The 20,253-nt window shown below is 35.3% G+C and overlaps 1 protein-coding gene across 1 annotated transcript; it reads left to right on the plus strand.

Moving 5' to 3' along the window:
* Positions 1-444: 444 nt before the first annotated feature.
* Positions 445-6,505, plus strand: LOC123538666 (uncharacterized). Its single transcript, XM_053550422.1, has 7 exons — positions 445-526; positions 2,441-3,442; positions 3,725-3,828; positions 4,103-4,220; positions 4,546-4,617; positions 4,775-4,855; positions 5,211-6,505. Exons 1-2 carry the CDS (start codon positions 445-447, stop codon positions 3,343-3,345), a joined length of 987 nt encoding a protein of 328 aa, XP_053406397.1. The 3' UTR covers positions 3,346-3,442; positions 3,725-3,828; positions 4,103-4,220; positions 4,546-4,617; positions 4,775-4,855; positions 5,211-6,505.
* Positions 6,506-20,253: the final 13,748 nt, after the last annotated feature.

Genomic DNA, 20,253 nt, shown 5'->3' on the forward strand with positions numbered 1-20,253 from the left:
TATGACTGATATAAACATTTGCTAACAGAGGTAACTTTAACCTACTGTGCAAAAACTGCAGACACTACCAAATGAAGGAAGGAAGGAAGGAGGCAGTCCTTTAGATGTGTTCCCCTTATAGCCAGTGTACTCTTTATCAATCTGTCAATTACCTCTGCCTTCATTGTTAAACTTCTCTGATAGCAAGATGCATGAATCAGTTTAGATATTGTTTTGGTATTATAGTATACCGGTAGTCTGGTTAATAAATATACAATTTTTCTTTGATAAAAGTATTATATTGGCCACGAGGATAATAAAAACAAAAAACACACATATACTGATACTTTGGAAATATTAGTGATGATGTAATTGTGTATGCAAAAACAGAAGAACATTACAAAAGCAGTGTTGCAAAGATTACAGCAAATGACATTACACTCAATAAAAAGAATTGCGAATTTAATGAGAAGGCTAGAATTCTTTGGTTACGTGTTTGGTGAATTTGGTATGTCAGCAGACCCTAGAAAAGTAGAGACAATCAAAAGTACACCAGCACCCAAAAAATGGGTCAGAAGTCAGAAGTTGCCACGACTAATTTAATATGTGTCATGTTTCATACCAAATTACTCCACTTTAGCCAAACTTTGAAGGCTGACAAAGAAAAATGCACAATGGACATGGAACAATGAGCATGAGACTGTATTTCTAAAACTGAAATATGTGTTATAGCAGTGATACAACAATGACATACTTTAATCCTCCCCGTACGAAAATTCAAGGCTGAAATAGGACTGAAGTGGGGCTGAGATGGGACAGAAAGATCAATTTCAGGGTGGACATGGGACTGATTCGAAAATTCCGCCCCAAACTATCAACTTTTGAAACATTATTCAAGGCTGAGAAAAATAATTCTGGGCGGAATTTTTTTTAGTTTTCAGGTCGGAATTTTCAACGAGGCTGAATTTCATACTCTGTAGATTTTCTGGGGAGGAAAGTGTAAAAGAGTTGTTTCAGGCTGAAAATGACAGTAAATTCTAGCTGAGGCTGAATTTCATACTTTGTTATTTTTTAGATATTTACATTGCGTATTATTATTATAAACATAACTAATTTGTATTACAGTTCAAATTCAATATTATTCATAATTCTTAATCTCCATCTTCAAAATATTTCAGCACTGAAAACATTGAGTTTTTAAACCGTTATACATACATGTGATAAGTTCAGAATCCCAAAACTGGAGGTTTGCCATTTTTCAGCTGGAGTTGGGGTCTCAAAACTGGAGGTTTTTCATCGACATAAATATTATATACAGTACAACCTCTCCAGAACACTAAGACTCTTAAGCAAAACCCGGGGCTCTCAATAACAGCATCATAAAAGTTTCTGTAAGCTGAATATATACTATCAAATTCACCTCTCCAGAACAATGACCTCTATATAACAGTCAATATTTATATTTCCCAAAGGTGTTACCTAACAAAGGTTGATCTGTATATTAAATGGGGCTAAATGCAATTTAATATAATATTTGTGTTCAAAAACACATTAAATCCGTGATGATTTATTTATTTAGAAAACATACTTTCTAAAGAACTAGCAAAATAAAATCATAAAAGTTGTAGCATTCATTGGTGGTGTAAAAGTAATTATATGTCACAATTTTGTGAATTGTTCATTGTAACTATTTAACTTACAATTGTTAGCAAAGAGCTATAAAAATACAAGTAATAAAAATAATATTTATTTCCTCCAAAAATGAAGAGTCACACTTGTTACAATCTACCATTTTAGTACATCTACTAAGTTTACAAATGTGATGCATTAGGTGAAATAAGGTGTTTGCTGGGTGTAAAATAATGAATTTCTCTAAATTTTTCATTTTCATATATCATTGACATTTTTCTGTAAAATAAAATGTAAAGTTTGACTCATTCAAATTAGTTGTTTCATTCTAAACATGTGAGCACATTTATTATTCCCTGTATCATCACGTACATAATGATGTTACATTTGAAATCTTTTGTGAAAATGACGAGCTGTAACATTTAACCCATTAAAATTTGAATTTGACTTAATATAATGTTCTATAGATGTCAGACAGTGCATTGTCATTATATCATTATAAATCTTGCTTTCCATTCAAATTCAACATGTTACTTCACTGCTAATACATACACATGTAAAAAAAATGCCTTATATCATGTATAATGGCCTCAATCCGTTGTAAGTTAATAATGTAACTTCACTTACTTACAAACTAGTCTGATTCCAATCTGTAAATATTAAGTGTTAACAATCATTTCAGGGACTGTACAAATTTGTTTTAAATAATAAAAGCTATGTGACACCAATCTATGTACCAGTATTTTAAATTACTGTAAGTATTTTGTTTTACCATTGAATCTTTTACTTTTGATGAAAACCAACATTTCTTTTAAATTATCATTTGTTTTAGATGATGAAGATAAGCTTACAGAATGGGGAACAAAAGCATATAAACAAATTCTGAAACCAAAGCCAGTAAGTAAAGATTCAAGTGAATCAGACATTATCTGCAAGCTGATCAATTTCTCTGGTGCACCCGTAAAACTGCCACCAAAAAGATCAAAGAAACAAACAGAAAAGGCTCTCCTTAGCAAAGAACAAGAGGATGAGTTGGAGCAGCCAAAAGCAAAGAAATCTAAAACCAACTTCCATGTACAACGTAAGCTTTTAACTGAGTTACAGAGTCAGTTTAAAAGAGATGATCAACCCAGTAACGAAAAGACTAGAGGGCATACACAAGGGACAACAGCTGTCGGGCAAACACCAGATACCAGGAAGGCTGGCGGGCCAAAACAACAAGAGACAGGAATAGCTGCCGGGCAAATACCAGATAACAAAAAGGATAGCGGGCCGAAACAACAAAGGAATGGAATAGCTGCTGGACAAACACTAGATACCAAAAAGGATGACGGGTCGGAACAACAAGAGACTGGAATAGCTGCCGGGAAAACACCAGATAACAAAAAGGATGGTGGGCCGAAACAACAAAGGAATGGAATAGCTGCCGGACAAACACTAGATACCAAAAAGGATGACGGGTCGGAACAACAAGAGGCTGGAATAGCTGCCGGGCAAACACCAGATACCAAAAAGGATGGCAACCCGGAACAACAAAGGAATGGAATAGCTGCTGGACAAACATCAGATACCAAAAAGGATGGCGGGCTGAAACAACAAGAGACTGGAATAGCTGCCGGACAAACACCAGATACCAAAAAGGATGGCGGGCTGTCACAACAAGAGACTGGAATAGCTGCAACAGATGTCCACTATGGACATTCCTTTTGGCATACTGGAGTTGACCAAAGTGATTGATCACAAAACACATTTGGCACACCACTGACAGAGACATGGGCCCTATGCTCCAACTCAAAGGACCAGACAGGAAATGCTAGGAGGAATGAGCTCCCAGGTTTGTACAAAGCACTAAATACTTTATAAATAATTAAGTAGACTAGGAACATTCCCAATATGAATTTTTAGGTGAACATCTGTGTGTGTTATATATATTTTTAAGTAATACTATATACTTTATATTTGTCCAAGAAGCTGCATAATATTTTCGCAGACAACCATAACAACAACAGATCCTGACATTATGGATATATGTTTGTATTCTTACCAAGCTGTCAGTTCCTATTTGACTTTTAAATGTCTTGTATTAATTAAGTTGTACATGTATAAAATGTTGCAGTCCCACCTCAGGAGGTGATACAGTTCTTTCGGGCAATGAGACGGCCACACGTGAAGGCATACATGGACTCTTTGCAGTACTATGATAATGTGGATAACCCTGACGTAAGTGTAAGAAAAAAACAATATTTCGGTTACTCGGACCATAAGCTTTAAATATTAACTTTTTAACTAAAAGTTACAAGCAACTGCTGACTCTGAACTCTATCAATCTGCTGGTAGTAACTAAAATGTTTACTTGAATAAGTAGGTAATTTTGTCCGCTTCATTATTAAATGTTCATTTAAAGATAATGTTACCTGAAATTAATGCTAACACTAGTCACCATATAATTTTGAATATTGACTGCTATTAATATGACATTGCTACTCTTGTGCAGCAATTCAGAATGTCTGGTTTTGGATTTATGGCTGAGCCACTGGCAAGACCAACCTTCCATACATTACAGTCTGGCGTCTCAAGGTGGAGTTAATCCAGGAGGATCTTTTAGTGGAATGGTAAATATCCAGTGAAATTGTAACTGTTAATCCACTTACAAAAAATGTCTCTTGTCAAATTTCAATAATATATTTAATTTGTTATCAGAAATCTGAAATTTTGCAATCCAGGACTGTTATTACATAAGCTATTATGACTATCACATAACTGACAGTTTTCTTACCATAAATAGCTTTTTTGAGAGTCACTATGATTATCATTTATCTTTTACATTGAAGTGGTTACATTTTTAAAAATATGTTCAGTAAAAAAATCAGGACAGTATTAAAATTTCTGACAATAATTATTACATCAGTATGTTGCATATAAAACTTAACATTTCAGCACACAGACATGTCTCTTCCTACTATGGAAAGCTTAGAAAACAGTGTAACACCAAGAAGATCACCAAGAAAGGTGGGTATTGATTCTGATCCTGACATTTAGGCTTGGATTAATATTTCTAAATTTTTCATCAGTGTAGATTTTATGTCAACATTAAAAAGAAATAAACATAACTAATGGAAGTCACATTTATCGGTAATTGTAATTTTTACAAACATTTTAATTTCAGCACTTCAACACACCTCAGTGATAATAAACGCCCCATCCACCAAAACCAGCCAACATGCAGTCTGATTCTAATCCAGACAAGGTTAGTTTTAACAAATTCAATACACATTTGACTGGCTTTTAACACATTTTATATGAAGATTTTTAGATATAGGTTTGAACTACAAAATGTTGTAATATTGCATCTGAAATTCTGTAAATCCATTATCATATAACTTATTAGCAACATATGATTACATGTATCACATAATTGCCAGTTTCCTTATTTTCTAGCAGTAGTCAGCTTTTTGATGGTCTTTTTTTTTTCATAATGATTATTATTTATCAACTTCACAATTGTGAATGAAGTGGTTACATTGCAAGTTAAAAATGACAGTATTGAAATTTATAACAATTAAATCAATCAGTATTTTTATGTATAAAACTTAACATTTCAGCTCACATACACACCTGTTTCGACTACTGATAGCCTAGGAAACAGTGTAACACCAAGAAGATCACCAAGAAAGGTTGGTACTGATGCTGATCCTGAAAATTTGTTTGTTTTGGGTTTAATGCCATTTTTTAACAGTATTTCAGTTGTGCAATGGCAGGCAATTAACCTTAACCTCTGGTGTTCCTGGACTCTGTACCAGTACAAACCTGTTCTCCACAAGTAAACTGCCAACTTCCCCACATGAATAAGAGGTGGAGGACTAATAATTTCATGCACAATGTCATTTATAAAATAGTAACAGAGAACATATGCCCTGCCTGAGGATAGAACTCACGACCCAGCGATCCATAGACCGACGTTCTACCTACTGAGTTAAATGGAAAGCCTGATCCTGAAAATGTTTGGATCATAATCAATCATTTGTTAGTAACTCTAAATTTTTCATCAGTGTCGTGTGCAAACTTAGAGCAGCATTTATCCAAATAACTGATAAGTGTGAACGCTTCACATGAATTTACCCAATTTCTTTACATAATCCAGACCTCTGGCAGACCAGTTACTAGTTTTCATGCGAATCAGATTTCTTGGACATTAAAAAGAAATTAGTATAACTAAGTCACATTCATTCATAATTGTCATTTTTACAAACATTTTAATTTCAGCACTTCAACACACCTCAGGGATCAGAAGACCATGTTACGCCCCGTCCGCAAAAACCAGCAAACATGCAGTCTGATTCTAATCCAGACAAGGTAAGTCTTAACAAATAATATACATTGGTTGTTCTGGCAATTGTCAATAGCTGTTTTTACAAAACAGGCTTCCGTATGGCAAAATGATTATGTGATATTTAAATAAATCAATTTAAAAAAACACTACTATTATGTCTACAGCTAGTCATCTAAAGTACTATATTGCTTATGATTACTAATTTATTCATTGAAATGTGAATGTTAGAAAGCTTGAACTGATATATCATATGTAGATCATGCTTTTATCGATATATATATATATATTTACACCAATGTTTGTACTTGGATAAGGCTCCTGCCTGAAAAAGACTTAGTTTGGGTGACCCGGCAGCAACTACGGAAGGCAACAACAGCAGCTGCCAAGAAGAAAGATAACGCAGGTTACGTATTAAGGAGGTAGGTTACCTTGTTACAAGGGTAAATTCAAATTTGTTGAACCGCAGCATCTTCTTGTATTTTGTGTAATATGATGTTTTAACTGCTACAATCTCAATTTCGTTTGTCTCTGTCCCTTCGAGTTCAATTTTTATCCAGGTTTGAAGAACATGACCCTCCAAAGGTATTTCATATTGAAAGAAGAAGGAAAATACAGATATTTAACACTTTTCATTGTATTTTAGTTCCATTGATATCCGTAGAAGTCTGCATAATTGATAATTTTACTAGTATGCACGTTAGCTTTCTAATATAAGCTTAAAATGTATATGTCGCGGGGCTCGTGTTTCCATGGTAACTTATTTTCTCTCAGTTTGAAACAACTATGTATAAAAATATGTGTTTTCGACGGCTTCAGTGCCATTCTGTTAATGACCAACATGAAATAATTGGGTAATATTATCAGCAAAATACCAAGCACTTTACATGGTACCCTATTTTTCTTAAATTTTAAAGTAACCATGGCAACAGAGATGTTTAAAATAGGTTATATCTTGCTTTTTGTTGTAATTTCTTCAAAAACATATTGAATAAGATTATCTTTCTAGTTGACGTAGCTTTAAAACATATTATTTCTAACGTAAATTATATTTTCGTGTTATTTGCATTTATTCAAACAAATTTCACAGCTTAGAATACGTACAGCAGTACCCCTCGTCTGCTATTTTCATGGAAAAATCGTTCAGCGTGCTGCTATTATTCTCATGGATATTGTTGAAATGAAAATAAAAAGCCGAAGCTGTGTTTCTTAAATAGACCAGTGTCAACGCTTTTGAATTTTACATTTAGATACATAGGTCACGGGCTTCGTTTCCATGGTAACATCGATTCAATTCAAGAAACCACAATTTTCTACAGAAATCTGAACAATTTTAGATCTTAATTTTAGTATTTAAGTAACAAATTATCAACGGAACCTGCAGAATAGGTATTACAAAACAAACTGCTAGACTTTTTATTTAAAAATGGCCGTAACAAGTAACCTTTCACCCAACTATATTCCAAATAACACCGGTTGCCATCATCCATTTTCTTACATTCCGTATAACATTTCAATATAACTACATAAAAGAAGCAAAATATTGATTATTATTTAGAGCAAAAGACTCATAAAAGTATTTCAGCAAATAATGGTTAATTAAAAATAGTTAAAATAAAGAAAATGTACAGAATCACGTACTTTCGAGATAAAAGCTATTAATTTTGCGCGGTAACTGACACGTAACGTCACGACGTCAATGACGTCATTTTAAGGCAATATTGTTTTGAAGCGTTTCTGCGGCAATTTATTCATTATTTCTGCATTATTAAACCATAAAGCATCAGATCGAAGACAGGTTCATGATTTGTTTTCAGAAGAATGAATATACAAACACATTTAGTTTGTCGTAAACGTCGTCGTAAACTGTCACGTTAGCTTCCGGTTGGACATGCGCACATACAAATATGAAGGTATCCTACCTCCTTAATGTACAATCTGCTGACATGTGCCGTTACTATTGAAGAGATGGCAGAATCCCCAGGAACAGGTACAATTATTAGTTGTTAAGCTAAGCAGCATTTAACAATTTCACAGTATCTTAATTACTGTCTTGAATAATACGCAATAACACACTTTTATTATCTATCTAAGCTCACCTGCTTAGCCCAGTAGGTAGAGCGTTTAATGGTCTACAGATCACTGGGTCATGAGTTTGATCCTCAGGCTGGGCTTATGTTCTCCGTGACTATTTGATAAAGGACATTGTGTCTGAAATAATTAGTCCTCCACCTCTGACTCATGTGGGGAAGTTGGCAGTTTACTTGCGGAGAACAGGTTTGTACTGGTACAGAATCCAGGAACACTGGTTAGGTTAACTGCCTGCTGTAACAGGACTGAAATACTGTTGAAAAACGGCCTTAAACCAAGTATCTATCTAAGACTTAACATACATGTATGTCGTATGCCAGAAAATAACACATGCAGCTTAAGTCTTATCTGTTTGTAATAACAAACTAAATAAAGATTCTTGTATTTTATAAAACAGGTATTGGGCGAGCTGCACCAGGATTTGAAAACCGGTCAGTTCTGGATGTCAATAAGATTACTGATTTAAAAGGTAAGTGAAACGCCTGGATAATTTTTAATTCTGTAAACCTGGTAACTGTATGTTAATTATAATGGCTATTCAGTGCTGTATCTAATTTAAACAATGGATGAGATTTGAATTTTGATGACTGATTAACATCTGATTTAACCCTACCATGCTTAATTTAGGGACATTAGTGTAGACACAGCCAATCAAATAGAATAACTGGTCCCATATGATAAAAAAAGCTTGAAATAAAGTTATCAATTTATTATGATTATCATTGCAATTACATTTCAATATGCTTTCAGAGTTTGTAAACAGGTGGACCAAAAAAAATATCCAACGGCTCTTCCATGACAAGGATTTGAATAGTGCAGTTACAGAATGCTGCTCATACTGCAGGGTCCAGTTGAAGCGGGCAAATCGTTGACTTTATATCATATCAAACCTTAGTTGATGCCACAAAATTTCAGTGACTTTTTGAATGATTTAAAGATGTTAGAGAACAAATATTTGTTACTAAGGAGTGTTATTCCAGTTTATGTACAGGTCTATAAGAAAAAGAAGCTTTCATGTAGTTAGTTTATATTCTGCCTCCAGCACAGTATTACATTAAATCAATCTAGTTTAGAGAATAAATATGAATTGCAGTACATTATCTTCCTATCATAACTAGTGTTCAATCTTATTATTAATTCTGTTACATATGTTGTTTAATTTTAGCTTCCAAGATAATGTATTGTCTTCGTAAAATGAATCTTATAAACTCAAAAAATCTTTCGTTATGTTACATGTTCTATTTCATATTACTAGTTTATTTTATAAAATACTTGAGACTTTTATATTCAGTATCAGTCTTGTATTTAAAGTTTACTTATACTTAACTGTTAATTAAATCATATGAATTTTCATTTTGTTTTGTCATTTTATTTTTGTACATGAATGTATTTATTTATAAAGAAGTGTATTTGAAATAAGACATGATAATTATTACTCTTTTTTGATATAATGAAATTATTGTTTGAACTCTTTGATAACAAACATCAGTGAGGCTATGCATGGGTTCAAGTCCGTCCCTGAATGATAACATGACAATTGTAAACCTATGCAAATGACCGTTTCATTTTCCTGGTAATTAGGTAAATTTTGTATTAGCAATTAAGCTGAAAATTAACTTTTCAAGTTCCTACCTATGCTATTTACTTAGACTTGCCATATTATTTCATCATCTATTCTTTAGGTCGTTTGGGGACTGCAGTATGTGACCAAACAGCTTTGATATTTGTTTTAGCTAACTTTGATATAAAGTGTCAGAGGTTAGCTTATTTGTGATCACCCTTTGTCTGTCACTCAGTGCCTGACACAATATGGGACTAAAATTGTCAAGGGTACCCCACATAGTTTGGGACTGAATATTGACAATTTGGTTATATTTCAGCCCATAAATGCCTGTGCTCATTTACATATTTTGCCCCAAATTCAGCCCCATTTCTGTCCCATTTCAGCCCTGTTTCAGTCCTCTTTCTGTGCCATTTCATCCCCAGTTAAATTTCAGCCCTGAAAAAAATTCCTCCCACAACAATTCAGCCCCAATTCCGCCCCATCAATATTCAGCCTCATTTACATATTGCGTCCCAAATTCAGTCCCATTTCAGTCCAAATTTAGTCCCATTTCTGTCTCAAAATTCAAGGCTGAAAATCATTTTTTCTGGGCTGAAAAAAACTAAAGATTCAGTCCTTATTCAGGGCTGAGCATTTCGTACAGGTCAAAAAGAAACTGAAATCATAGTAGATGCATGTCCAGTAGGAACAACCGCGGTCATGTTACAAAGAGGTAAATTTGTGTGTTATGCTAGTAAATCACTGAAAGCAGTATTCACAAACAGAAAAAGAAAATTAAGCAATAGTATGGGCAATAGAACATTGGTACATATACTTGTTTGGACACTTATTTAAGCTGATAAGTGATTCACAGCAGCTTATCGGAAAAATGAGTTATTTTACTTGCTTAAAAAATGGAATTACTAGCAAAGTTGGTCCTCCCGAGGTGGACAGACATTACCTGAATTAAGTCTACAAAAACATACTTTAGAGTTCATCGTTTGAATAAACTAATACTCTAAGAAATGATTCAGTTATGTCTGCACTGCACACAAACACACGCATTAACAGTTTAAGGCCTTGACTTTCCAAGAGAAACATTCTCTGGGCGACAGAATGTGAGTCAGACTAACGTTTCTTTGAATCAAGTATTCACAGAACTGATTCAAACTTTTAAAATTCTCATCATTTTCATGTTTTAAAACAATAATTTCATTGAAACTAACCCGTATGAAATTCAGGGCAGAATTCCGGTCCAAACTATCAACTTTTGAAATATTATTCAGGGCTGAAAAATATCATTCTGGGTGGAATTTTTCTAATTTGCTTGGGAGGAAAGTGTATAACTTAAAGAATTGTTTCGGACTGAAAATGTAAATTTAGCTGAGGCTGAATTTCATACTTAATCATTTTTTGGATATTTACAATAAACATAACTAATTTGTGTCACAGTCCAAATTCAATATTATTCATAATTCTTAATCTGCGTCTTTAAAACATTTCTACACAGACAAAGTTGTGTTTTAAAACTGTAATATATATCTCAGCACTGAGAAAAGTGGAGTGCGCTGTCCACGGACAGGTCTTGTTTGATAGGTTAGTGGATTTGTTTCGTTATTTTTGTTGATTTGACATACATTTTAATAAAACAAAAAAAAATTTATGTGTACAATCATGTGTGTTACCTATCATAAGCGGAGAATGTTTTCCAGATTTCTGACATTGTTTTACAAGCTTAGTTTATGATGATCAATTTTTGAAGAAATTCTACATCAGTAAAGTCAACTTTAGCTTCAATCATATTACATAATAATAAAGCTCATTTTAAAATTTTTAAATTTTATAATACACAGATTTATTTTTTATATATTATACACAGGTCAGATGAAATAGTAAACCAGAGTACTGTAAGTTTTGAGACAGTTTCAAATGGCTACTCAAGTAGAATACATTTTGCAGGCTCTACTTACTTTAGCTATTGACAGTTAATGTGCGTTATCAATGGGATAAATTTACTGGTCCAGCGGTTAATGCAGACAAGTCATTGAAGGATTGCTAGATGCGTGGCTTTGAAGCCCGTCAGAATAAAGCCGTTGTTTAATCCTTGAGCAAGAAACTTTACATTCATTGCTAAGTACTTCAGGGTTGGTTCAAGGAACGGATTCAAGTGTTTCTATAAGCTCTAGATCTTCTGACACATTATCAAACTATAGTAAACCTGTGTATTACCGAACTAATTAAAATAATTTTATCTAATTTTCACTGGAAATTTCATTAAGCATTTCTATTTGTGTCATTAGTATTAAGGACACACACTAAAATTGACACCATATTATTGAACTACAAAACCATATTTTGTGTCAATAAAACTTTTAAAGAAAGATCAGTATTATATCGAAGACAACTAAGTCATTCTTGATATAAACTGACACTAACCTATATACCAGTATTTTAAACTAATTACTTTGTTTTAACTAATTGGCATTTGACCAATCTTTTACTTTTGGTGGAGATCAACATTTTACTTTATTTGTATTAGATGATGAAGATAAGCTAACGGAATGGAAAACAAAAGCTTATAAACCCATTCTGAAACCTCAACCAGTAAGTAAAAATTCAACTGAATCAGATATTATCTACAAGCTCATCAATTTCTTTGATGCACCTATAAAACTACCATCAAAAACAACAAAGAAACAAACAGAGGATGAGTTGAATCAGCCACAAGCAAAAAAAAACCTTTGATGACCAACATTCATGTACAACGTAAAAAAAACTTTTGAAGCCCAATATTCATGTACAACGTAAACTTTTGACTGAGCTTGGACAGAGTCAGTTTAAAAGACATAAACAACCCAATAATGTAAAGGCTGGCAGGCAGACACATTAAAAGACTGTAAAAGCCTACACATTTGGCACACTGCTGACACAGACATGGTCCCTATGCTCTGGATCAAACTACCAGACAGGCAAAGCTAGGAAGACTGAGCTCCCAGCTCTGTACAAAACACAAAATACTTCATATAAACAAGGAACATTCCCAATATGAATTTTTAGGTGAAATCTTGTGTGCATGTGCATATTTTATATTGTCCTGGCAATTGCTAATTTCACAGACTGAGCCATCATACAACAACGAATCCTGACATTATGGATCTATGTATACAGTTTCTTACCAAGCTGTCAGTTTCTTTTTGACTTTTTAACTGTCTTGAAATTATTAAGTTGAACATTTACAAAATATTACACCCCTAAGTGTGACCTTGACCCTGAAGTGAGCCATCCAGGACATGTACTATGCACGTCATGTCGTTGTGATGAACACTTGTGCCAAGTTCCTTTAAAATCCTTCAAGCAGTTCAAGAGTTACAGAGCAGACAGGAAACAAAGTTATATGACGTTTGACCCCTAAGTGTGACCTTGACCTTGAAGTGAACCATCCAGAACATGCGCTATGCACGTCATGTGGATGTGGTGAACATTTGTGTCAAGTTTCTTCAAAATCCTTCAAGGGGTTCAAGAGTTACAGAGCGGAAAAGAAATTGCTAACATACAGTGTCAGAGGGATGGAGGGACTAGAAGACAAGGCAGAACCTACAGCCACACATATCAATTGAGCCCTTAGAAACTGTGATAGAAATCCCAAGCAGCTGCAAGAAATGTTGTTAGCACTACAGAAATGCCCTTGGATATCCATATGTAAGATGGAAAGAAAAGGTTAAGTACTACGAACCATCCAGAACCGTTATAACGAACCCTAAAGCAGAAAAACTTTCAGAAACGACAATTAAAAGTTCTGTAATATATAAATGTTCTCAAGATTACATTTTGGGCAGTGATACAGTGATACATCATAATTATGTGGAAAGTTTCAGTAATGTTATGAATATTTTCCAGGACAAACGTATTTCCTTCAGTGATATGCAATATCAAATGAGAGTCCAGATAGCCGTTCTTCACTGCAACAAAAATGTGGATAGAGATTTCATTTCAGTTTGGAACCCTCATGATCATCATGCTCCAAAAAGACAAAAAGGAAAGAAAAATTATAAGGCAGCTGGGTATAATTACAGGAGAAGTATATGAAACACCTACATGAGTTGTTCTATGTTTGAAGTTAGAAGACAGAACAGAAGGATTTAAGAATGTATAGCTGTTAAGAAACTTCTTAACTTGCTCCAATCATGTAATTTATTAGAATTTCAACAATGGAAAATATTTGTAGATGACCTGGACTTTTTAATTGTAGTTGAATATTTACTACATTTTATTCAGATTTGAAAACTAGTTGTTCCTGTATATACAAAAGCACTTATGGTTCTGTTTACTAAAGTTTCAGTGTTATCGCCCATCATCTGTCAGAATAAGCCCAGCCTAGCTACTGTCTAAATATTACTATTGCTGTATCAGCAAGGTAGAACCCTGCCTGGCAGGTAGTTCACTGATACAAACCCCAGTCCCTGTCCCAGAATTATGCTTTAGTTTTTCTCGTTTAAACATTTGCCGCTCTTTGTCTTTCAAACGCACGACACTACTGTCATCTTGGTTACTTGCCATAGCAGTTTTAGCTTTAGAACTTCAAATGTGAGTATATTAATTTTCTTTTATGCTGGTTTATGAATTATATCCAGAGTTTTGATTGTTTCGCAATATTCTTCAGTCATTAATTATCCAAATTATAATTGATATTTCTCTAAGACTTATAAAATTCACAATTCACTTCCAAATAAAGGCTCTGATTTAAAACTTGAAAATACTATCAGGCTCTGTATCCTTCCAGGTTCTTTCTAAAATAAATGTAAACTTAATTAATAGTAACACCCACCAACAAACAAATCTCATCTTACCAATCATTGTCTTTACACAAGTATCCATAATAAATTGATAATTACTCCAATTTGTTTCTCAATAAGAATCCAAAGTATATCAAAAAAAAGTAACACCTACTTGATATTTGTTTCATCTTGCTTCATGATACATTTGTTGAATATTACAAACCCATGTTTGATCACTAATAAGGACAACTTTACAACTAAATGAATTGAATACATTTTTACCTAGAAATTGCTTGATATATATGCCGCGCCATGAGAAAACCAACATAGTGGCTTTGCGACGAGCATGGTTCCAGACCAGCCTGCGCATCCACGCAGTCTGGTCAGTATCCATGCTGTTCGCTTTCAAAGCCTATTGCAATTAGAGAAACTGTTAGCAAACAGCATGGATCCTGACCAGGCTTCGCGAATCCACAGGCCGGTCTCGATCCATGCTGGTTGCAAAGCCACTATGTTGGTTTTCTCATGGCGCACCTCATATCATTGATCTGTTGTGGTCAAGAATTACCCGCCAATTTCTAATTTTCTGGACGCTTCTACTTTATTGGACTTACATGAAGCATGGCAGAGAATAAGCAGTGTTTTACATTTAATCTAACAGAATTGCAGTACAATACAATAAAGGCTTTATTTGGACATTATGAATTGATCTTTGAAGATTGTATTGTTGGAGATAATAAAATATTTGTGACAGAAATTGAGGACATACATGTACAGACATCAGCCTCTGGTATTCCAGAAAACAACACCTTTAGTGGAGATGGAAATAATGGGAACTAGAAAATGCTTTTGTAAAAAAGCGCATGTCTCCCCCAATACAAAGTCCTATAGGCAAGAAGTCAATAGGGGTCAGGAGCAAAAGTCAAAGAGACACTGATGGTTGGCTGCAGTAGGGACCATCTACTTGGCATGTCCAATCATCCCGCTAAATTTCAACACTCTTGGCCTAGTAGTTCTCAAGTCACTGTTCAGGCTTCTGTGACCTTGACCTTTGATCAAGTGACCTCAAAATAAAAAAGGGGTCATCTACTCTGCAAGTCCAATCATCCTATTAAGTTTCAACATTGTAGGTCAAGTGGTTCTCAAGTTATTTCCAAAAAATGATTTTACATGAACAGGCCACTGTGGCCTTGACCTTTAATAGACTGACCCCAAAATCAATAGGGGTCATCTACTCTGCATGTTCAATCATCCTATGAAGTTTCAACATTCTGGGTCAAGTGGTTCTCAAGTTATTGATCGGAACTGGTTATCAATGTTCAGGCCCCTGTGACACTGACCTTTAACCGAGTGACCCCAAAAACAATAGGGGTCATTTACTGTGCATGAACAATCATCATATGAAGTTTCAACATTCTGGGTCGAGAGGTTCTCAAGTTATCGATTGGAAATGGTTTTGCATGTTCAGGCCCCTGTGGCCTTGACCTTTAACAGAGTGACCCTAAAATCATTAGGGGTCATCTACTCTGTATGACCAATCATCCTCTGAAATTTCATCATTCTGGGTCAAGTGGTTCTCAAGTTACTGACCGGAAATGGTTTTCAATGTTCAGGCCCCTGTGACCTTGACCTTTCACAGAGTGACCCCAAAATCAATAGGGGTCAGCTACTCTGCATGACTAATCATCCTATTAAGTTTCAACATTCTGGGTCAAGTGGTTCTCAAGTTACTGACCAGAAATGGTTTTCAATGTTCAGGCCTCTGTGACCTTGACCTTTAATGGAGTGACCCCAAAATCGATAGGGGTCATCTACTTTGCATGTTCAATCATCCTATGAAGTTTCAACATTCTGGGTCAAGTGGTTCTCTAGTTATTGATCGGAAATGGTTTTCCATGTTCAGGCCCCTGTGACCTTGACCTTTGACAGAGTGACCCCAAAATCAATAGGGGTCATCTACTCTTCATGACCAATCATCCTATGAAGTTTCAACATTCTGGGTCAAGTGGTTCTCAAGTTACTGACCGGAAATGGTTTTCAATGTTCAGGCCCCTGTGACCTTGACCTTTAATGGAGTGACCCCAAAATCGATAGGGGTCATCTACTCTGCATGTACAATCATCCTATGAAGTTTCAACATTCTGGGTCAAGTGGTTCTCTAGTTATTGATCGGAAATGGTTTTCCATGTTCAGGCCCCTGTGACCTTGACCTTTGACAGAGTGACCCCAAAATCAATAGGGGTCATCTACTCTTCATGACCAATCATCCTATGAAGTTTCAACATTCTGGGTCAAGTGGTTCTCAAGTTACTGACCGGAAATGGTTTTCAATGTTCGGGCCCCTGTGACCTTGACCTTTAATGGAGTGACCCCAAAATCAATAGGGGTCATCTACTTTGCATGTACAATCATCCTATGAAGTTTCAACATTCTGGATCAAGTGCTTCTCTAGTTATTGATCGGAAATGGTTTTCCATGTTCAGGCCCCTGTGACCTTGACCTTTGACAGAGTGACCCCAAAATCAAAAGGGGTCATCTACTCTTCATGACCAATCATCCTATGAAGTTTCAACATTCTGGGTCAAGTGGTTCTCAAGTTACTGACCGGAAATGGTTTTCAATGTTCGGGCCCCTGTGACCTTGACCTTTAATGGAGTGACCCCAAAATCGATAGGGGTCATCTACTTTGCATGTACAATCATCCTATGAAGTTTCAACATTCTGGGTCAAGTGGTTCTCTAGTTATTGATCGGAAATGGTTTTCAATGTTCTGGCCCCTGTGACCTTGACCTTTGACGGAGTGACCCCAAAAACATTAGGGGTCGTCTACTCCAGCAGCCCTATAACCCTATGAAGTTTGAAGGTTCTAGGTCAAATGGTTCTCCAGTTATTGCTCGGAAATGAAGTGTGACGTACGGACGGATGGACGGAAGGACGGACGGACGGACAGGGCAAAAACAATATGTCTCCTGGGGGAGACATAATAATTAGGACAATCATGACAATTTTAGTGGAAGCAGTGACAATGAGCAGGACAATATGTGTGAATTATGCTTTTGTAGCCCGGGGCCATGTGTTACATCAGTACAACACCTATGGTTAGGTAATCCAGTTCCTCCACATCAAAGAAATTCAGCATTATGAAAAGAAAAATATAAGAAATTTTGGAAAATGACGGACAGAAGGGGGGCTTGGACTCATCCAAGGTATTTGCGGAAAAAACAAAATCTCCTTCATGCAAATGAAGGAGAAGATGTGTGGACACTGAGAGAAATAATGCCATTATGTATCCTGAATAAAGTCAGAATTGCATATCTGAATCCGGTTGGTCAGCCTTATATGGGACATAAATGGTGGTGATATATGGATAGTCTGATAGAACTTGAACAATTGTTTGACTGAGGTTTTACTACTGGAATTTTGGAAAATGATGGACAGAAGGGGGGCTTGGACTCATCCAAGGTATTTGAGGAAAAAACAAAATCTCCTTCATGCAAATGAAGGAGACGATGTGTGGACACTGAGAGAAATAATGCCATTATGTATCCTGAATAAAGTCAGAATTGCATAGATCTGAATCCAGTTGGTCAGCCTTATATGGGACATAAATGGTGGTGATATATGGATAGTCTGATAGAACTTGAACAATTATGTTTGACTGAGGTTTTACTACTGGAATTTAGGACAGAAAGAAAATAAAATTAACAGTAATATTATATAGAATAAATCAAACTGACCAGAAAGTATTTTTACAACTAGTCATAAACAGTGCATTCCATAAAGTGTGTGCAATTCTACTGCTACCATCTGTGAGAGCTACCAGTACTTTAGACTAGCCACTAGACTGATAATAAATATATTTCTTCATTTTACCCCTTTTTGTCGAATTCAATTTCATAGAGACAAAAGCCAGTCTATTTTAGAGATTTTCACAGAGGAATGATGTTGAAATTATCATTATGATATTGGACATAGGATATAGACTGGCTCAGTTCACTATATTCAACCATAAAAATGTAAAAAAGATATATCATAGTCTAGGAGCCAGTCTACCAGTGCTTGACCTGAGATAAACTTTTGTGTTTACATTTTCCACTGACTGCATGGATTTTATCACATGACCATGTTCAAAGGTTAAATTTCAAGTTTTAACTGTCATTTTCCGTTTTTCTTTTATTTTTTGGCTTTGAATAACTTTTTAGCAAGATCATGTTTATACACAATTTATGTTTGTTTATTTGCTTGTTTTGGGTTTAATGCCATTTTTCAACAGTATTTCAATCATGTTATGGCGGGCAGTTAACCTAACCAGTGTTCCTGGATTCTGTACCAGTACAAAACCTGTTCTCCGCTTCCCCATATGAATCAGAGGTGGAGGACTAATGATTTTAGACACAATGTCGTTTACCAAATAATCACAGAGAACATACGCCCCACCCGAGGATTGAACTCATGACCGCGCGATCCGTAGACCAACGCTCTTATAATATATACCTACTGAGCTAAGCGGGTGGGTACACAATTTATGGATGTAATAAAAGTGTTTAAGTTTCTTCATGTGGTGTTAAAATAAAATTAGTTCATTCAGTATCTTTTTTTTGTTATTTTGAAAAAAAAAACACAAAAATTCTGTGTTGTCTGCGCTGTGTTTGAATTTGCCACCATTGACATTTTGGAGGCGGAGTCTGTCCTTTTATACTGAGCCGTAAGAAGGGCAATACTTTTGTCAGAAAATGAAGTATATAAGCTTCACAATGTCTGGGTAAAAATGTAACAAAACATTAATTACAGTGATAAAGTGGTGATATATTCAGCAAATTCAAGTGATCAACCATAGATTTTTAAGGCCAAACAAGGCTCGTCCAGGCTGGGAACATTTTACAGCTACACATGAAGTGGGATAATGATAGTCATCATTTGTTCGCAAAGGAGAGTCCAGAAATGCTACCTTTGCCCTTCACATAGATATTATGAAACACTGTGACGATCGAAGTGCATCTGAACAGGTGAAAAAATTGGCGGACAAGAAGGATATTCGCTGTTGCTTGCTGCAGTCAAAAGCTCCCTTCCATTTGCTTTTCTAAATGGGGCATCAGCATCATGCATCTTTCTGTGCTGAATTGTTGCACATACATTATGGAGCAAGTGTTTTCCACAGAAACTTCAAAATGTCTCTTTTCTCAATGCCACACAAAGACGGAACTGTGAATGTAGCTCCTGATACACAGCGTGAGATGAATCACAAAGACACAATTAAGGGTTTCAGACCAAGATCTACAATACAGTCACTGGTTCCAAGAATGAGTGTTGCTGACCATTTTTCTGATGTGCAAAACTCCTGCTGTGCTGTAATGGGTCGTGCGAGTGAACTGAAAAGAGAAACATTTGATGCGCACACCAAATCTCAAGGCAGAATGAAAATGAACAATGTTCAAATTCCTGTTAACAGCAAAGACTGTCAGTATGTTACACCTGTATGAGGGTCAACGCATAAGGGTGTATATAATAACTATATTGATAGCTTATTGCGTGAACCTCGATGCACTACTTATAGATGACTGTTAGTATGACAAACTGTTAATTCCTTTGAATGTTTACAACAACCATAAGACTTTACCTTGTGAAATTTTAGATAAAAATTCATACGAGATTGGACATTTTCTAATTTAAATTATGAAATATGCGTGACAACATGGCTTATTTGGTTTGACAGAAGCTGATACAAAAGATATATCTGATATCCAGGGACCATCAAAACTCACAAAAAAAGGCCAAAGCTGGAAAAAGTGTAACAATGCCATGAACAACTACAAGAATGCTATCAACACCATTTGAAAACAAAGCTAAAAGCAAATGAAAGGCCCAGGTAAAGAAACAGTCAAAAATTGTGGGACTGCATGAGCTCTTCT

The sequence above is a fragment of the Mercenaria mercenaria genome, chromosome 9, assembly GCF_021730395.1.
Source record: "Mercenaria mercenaria strain notata chromosome 9, MADL_Memer_1, whole genome shotgun sequence".
NCBI classification, from domain to species: domain Eukaryota; kingdom Metazoa; phylum Mollusca; class Bivalvia; order Venerida; family Veneridae; genus Mercenaria; species Mercenaria mercenaria.

Coding starts and splice junctions, on each gene's coding strand:
- LOC123538666 (XM_053550422.1), top strand. CDS start 445: ATGAGAAGGCTAGAATTCTTTGGTTACGTGTTTGGTGAATTTGGTATG. Junction 527..2,440: donor AAAAGTAGAGACAATCAAAA/GTACACCAGCAC, acceptor CATTTGTTTTAG/ATGATGAAGATAAGCTTACA.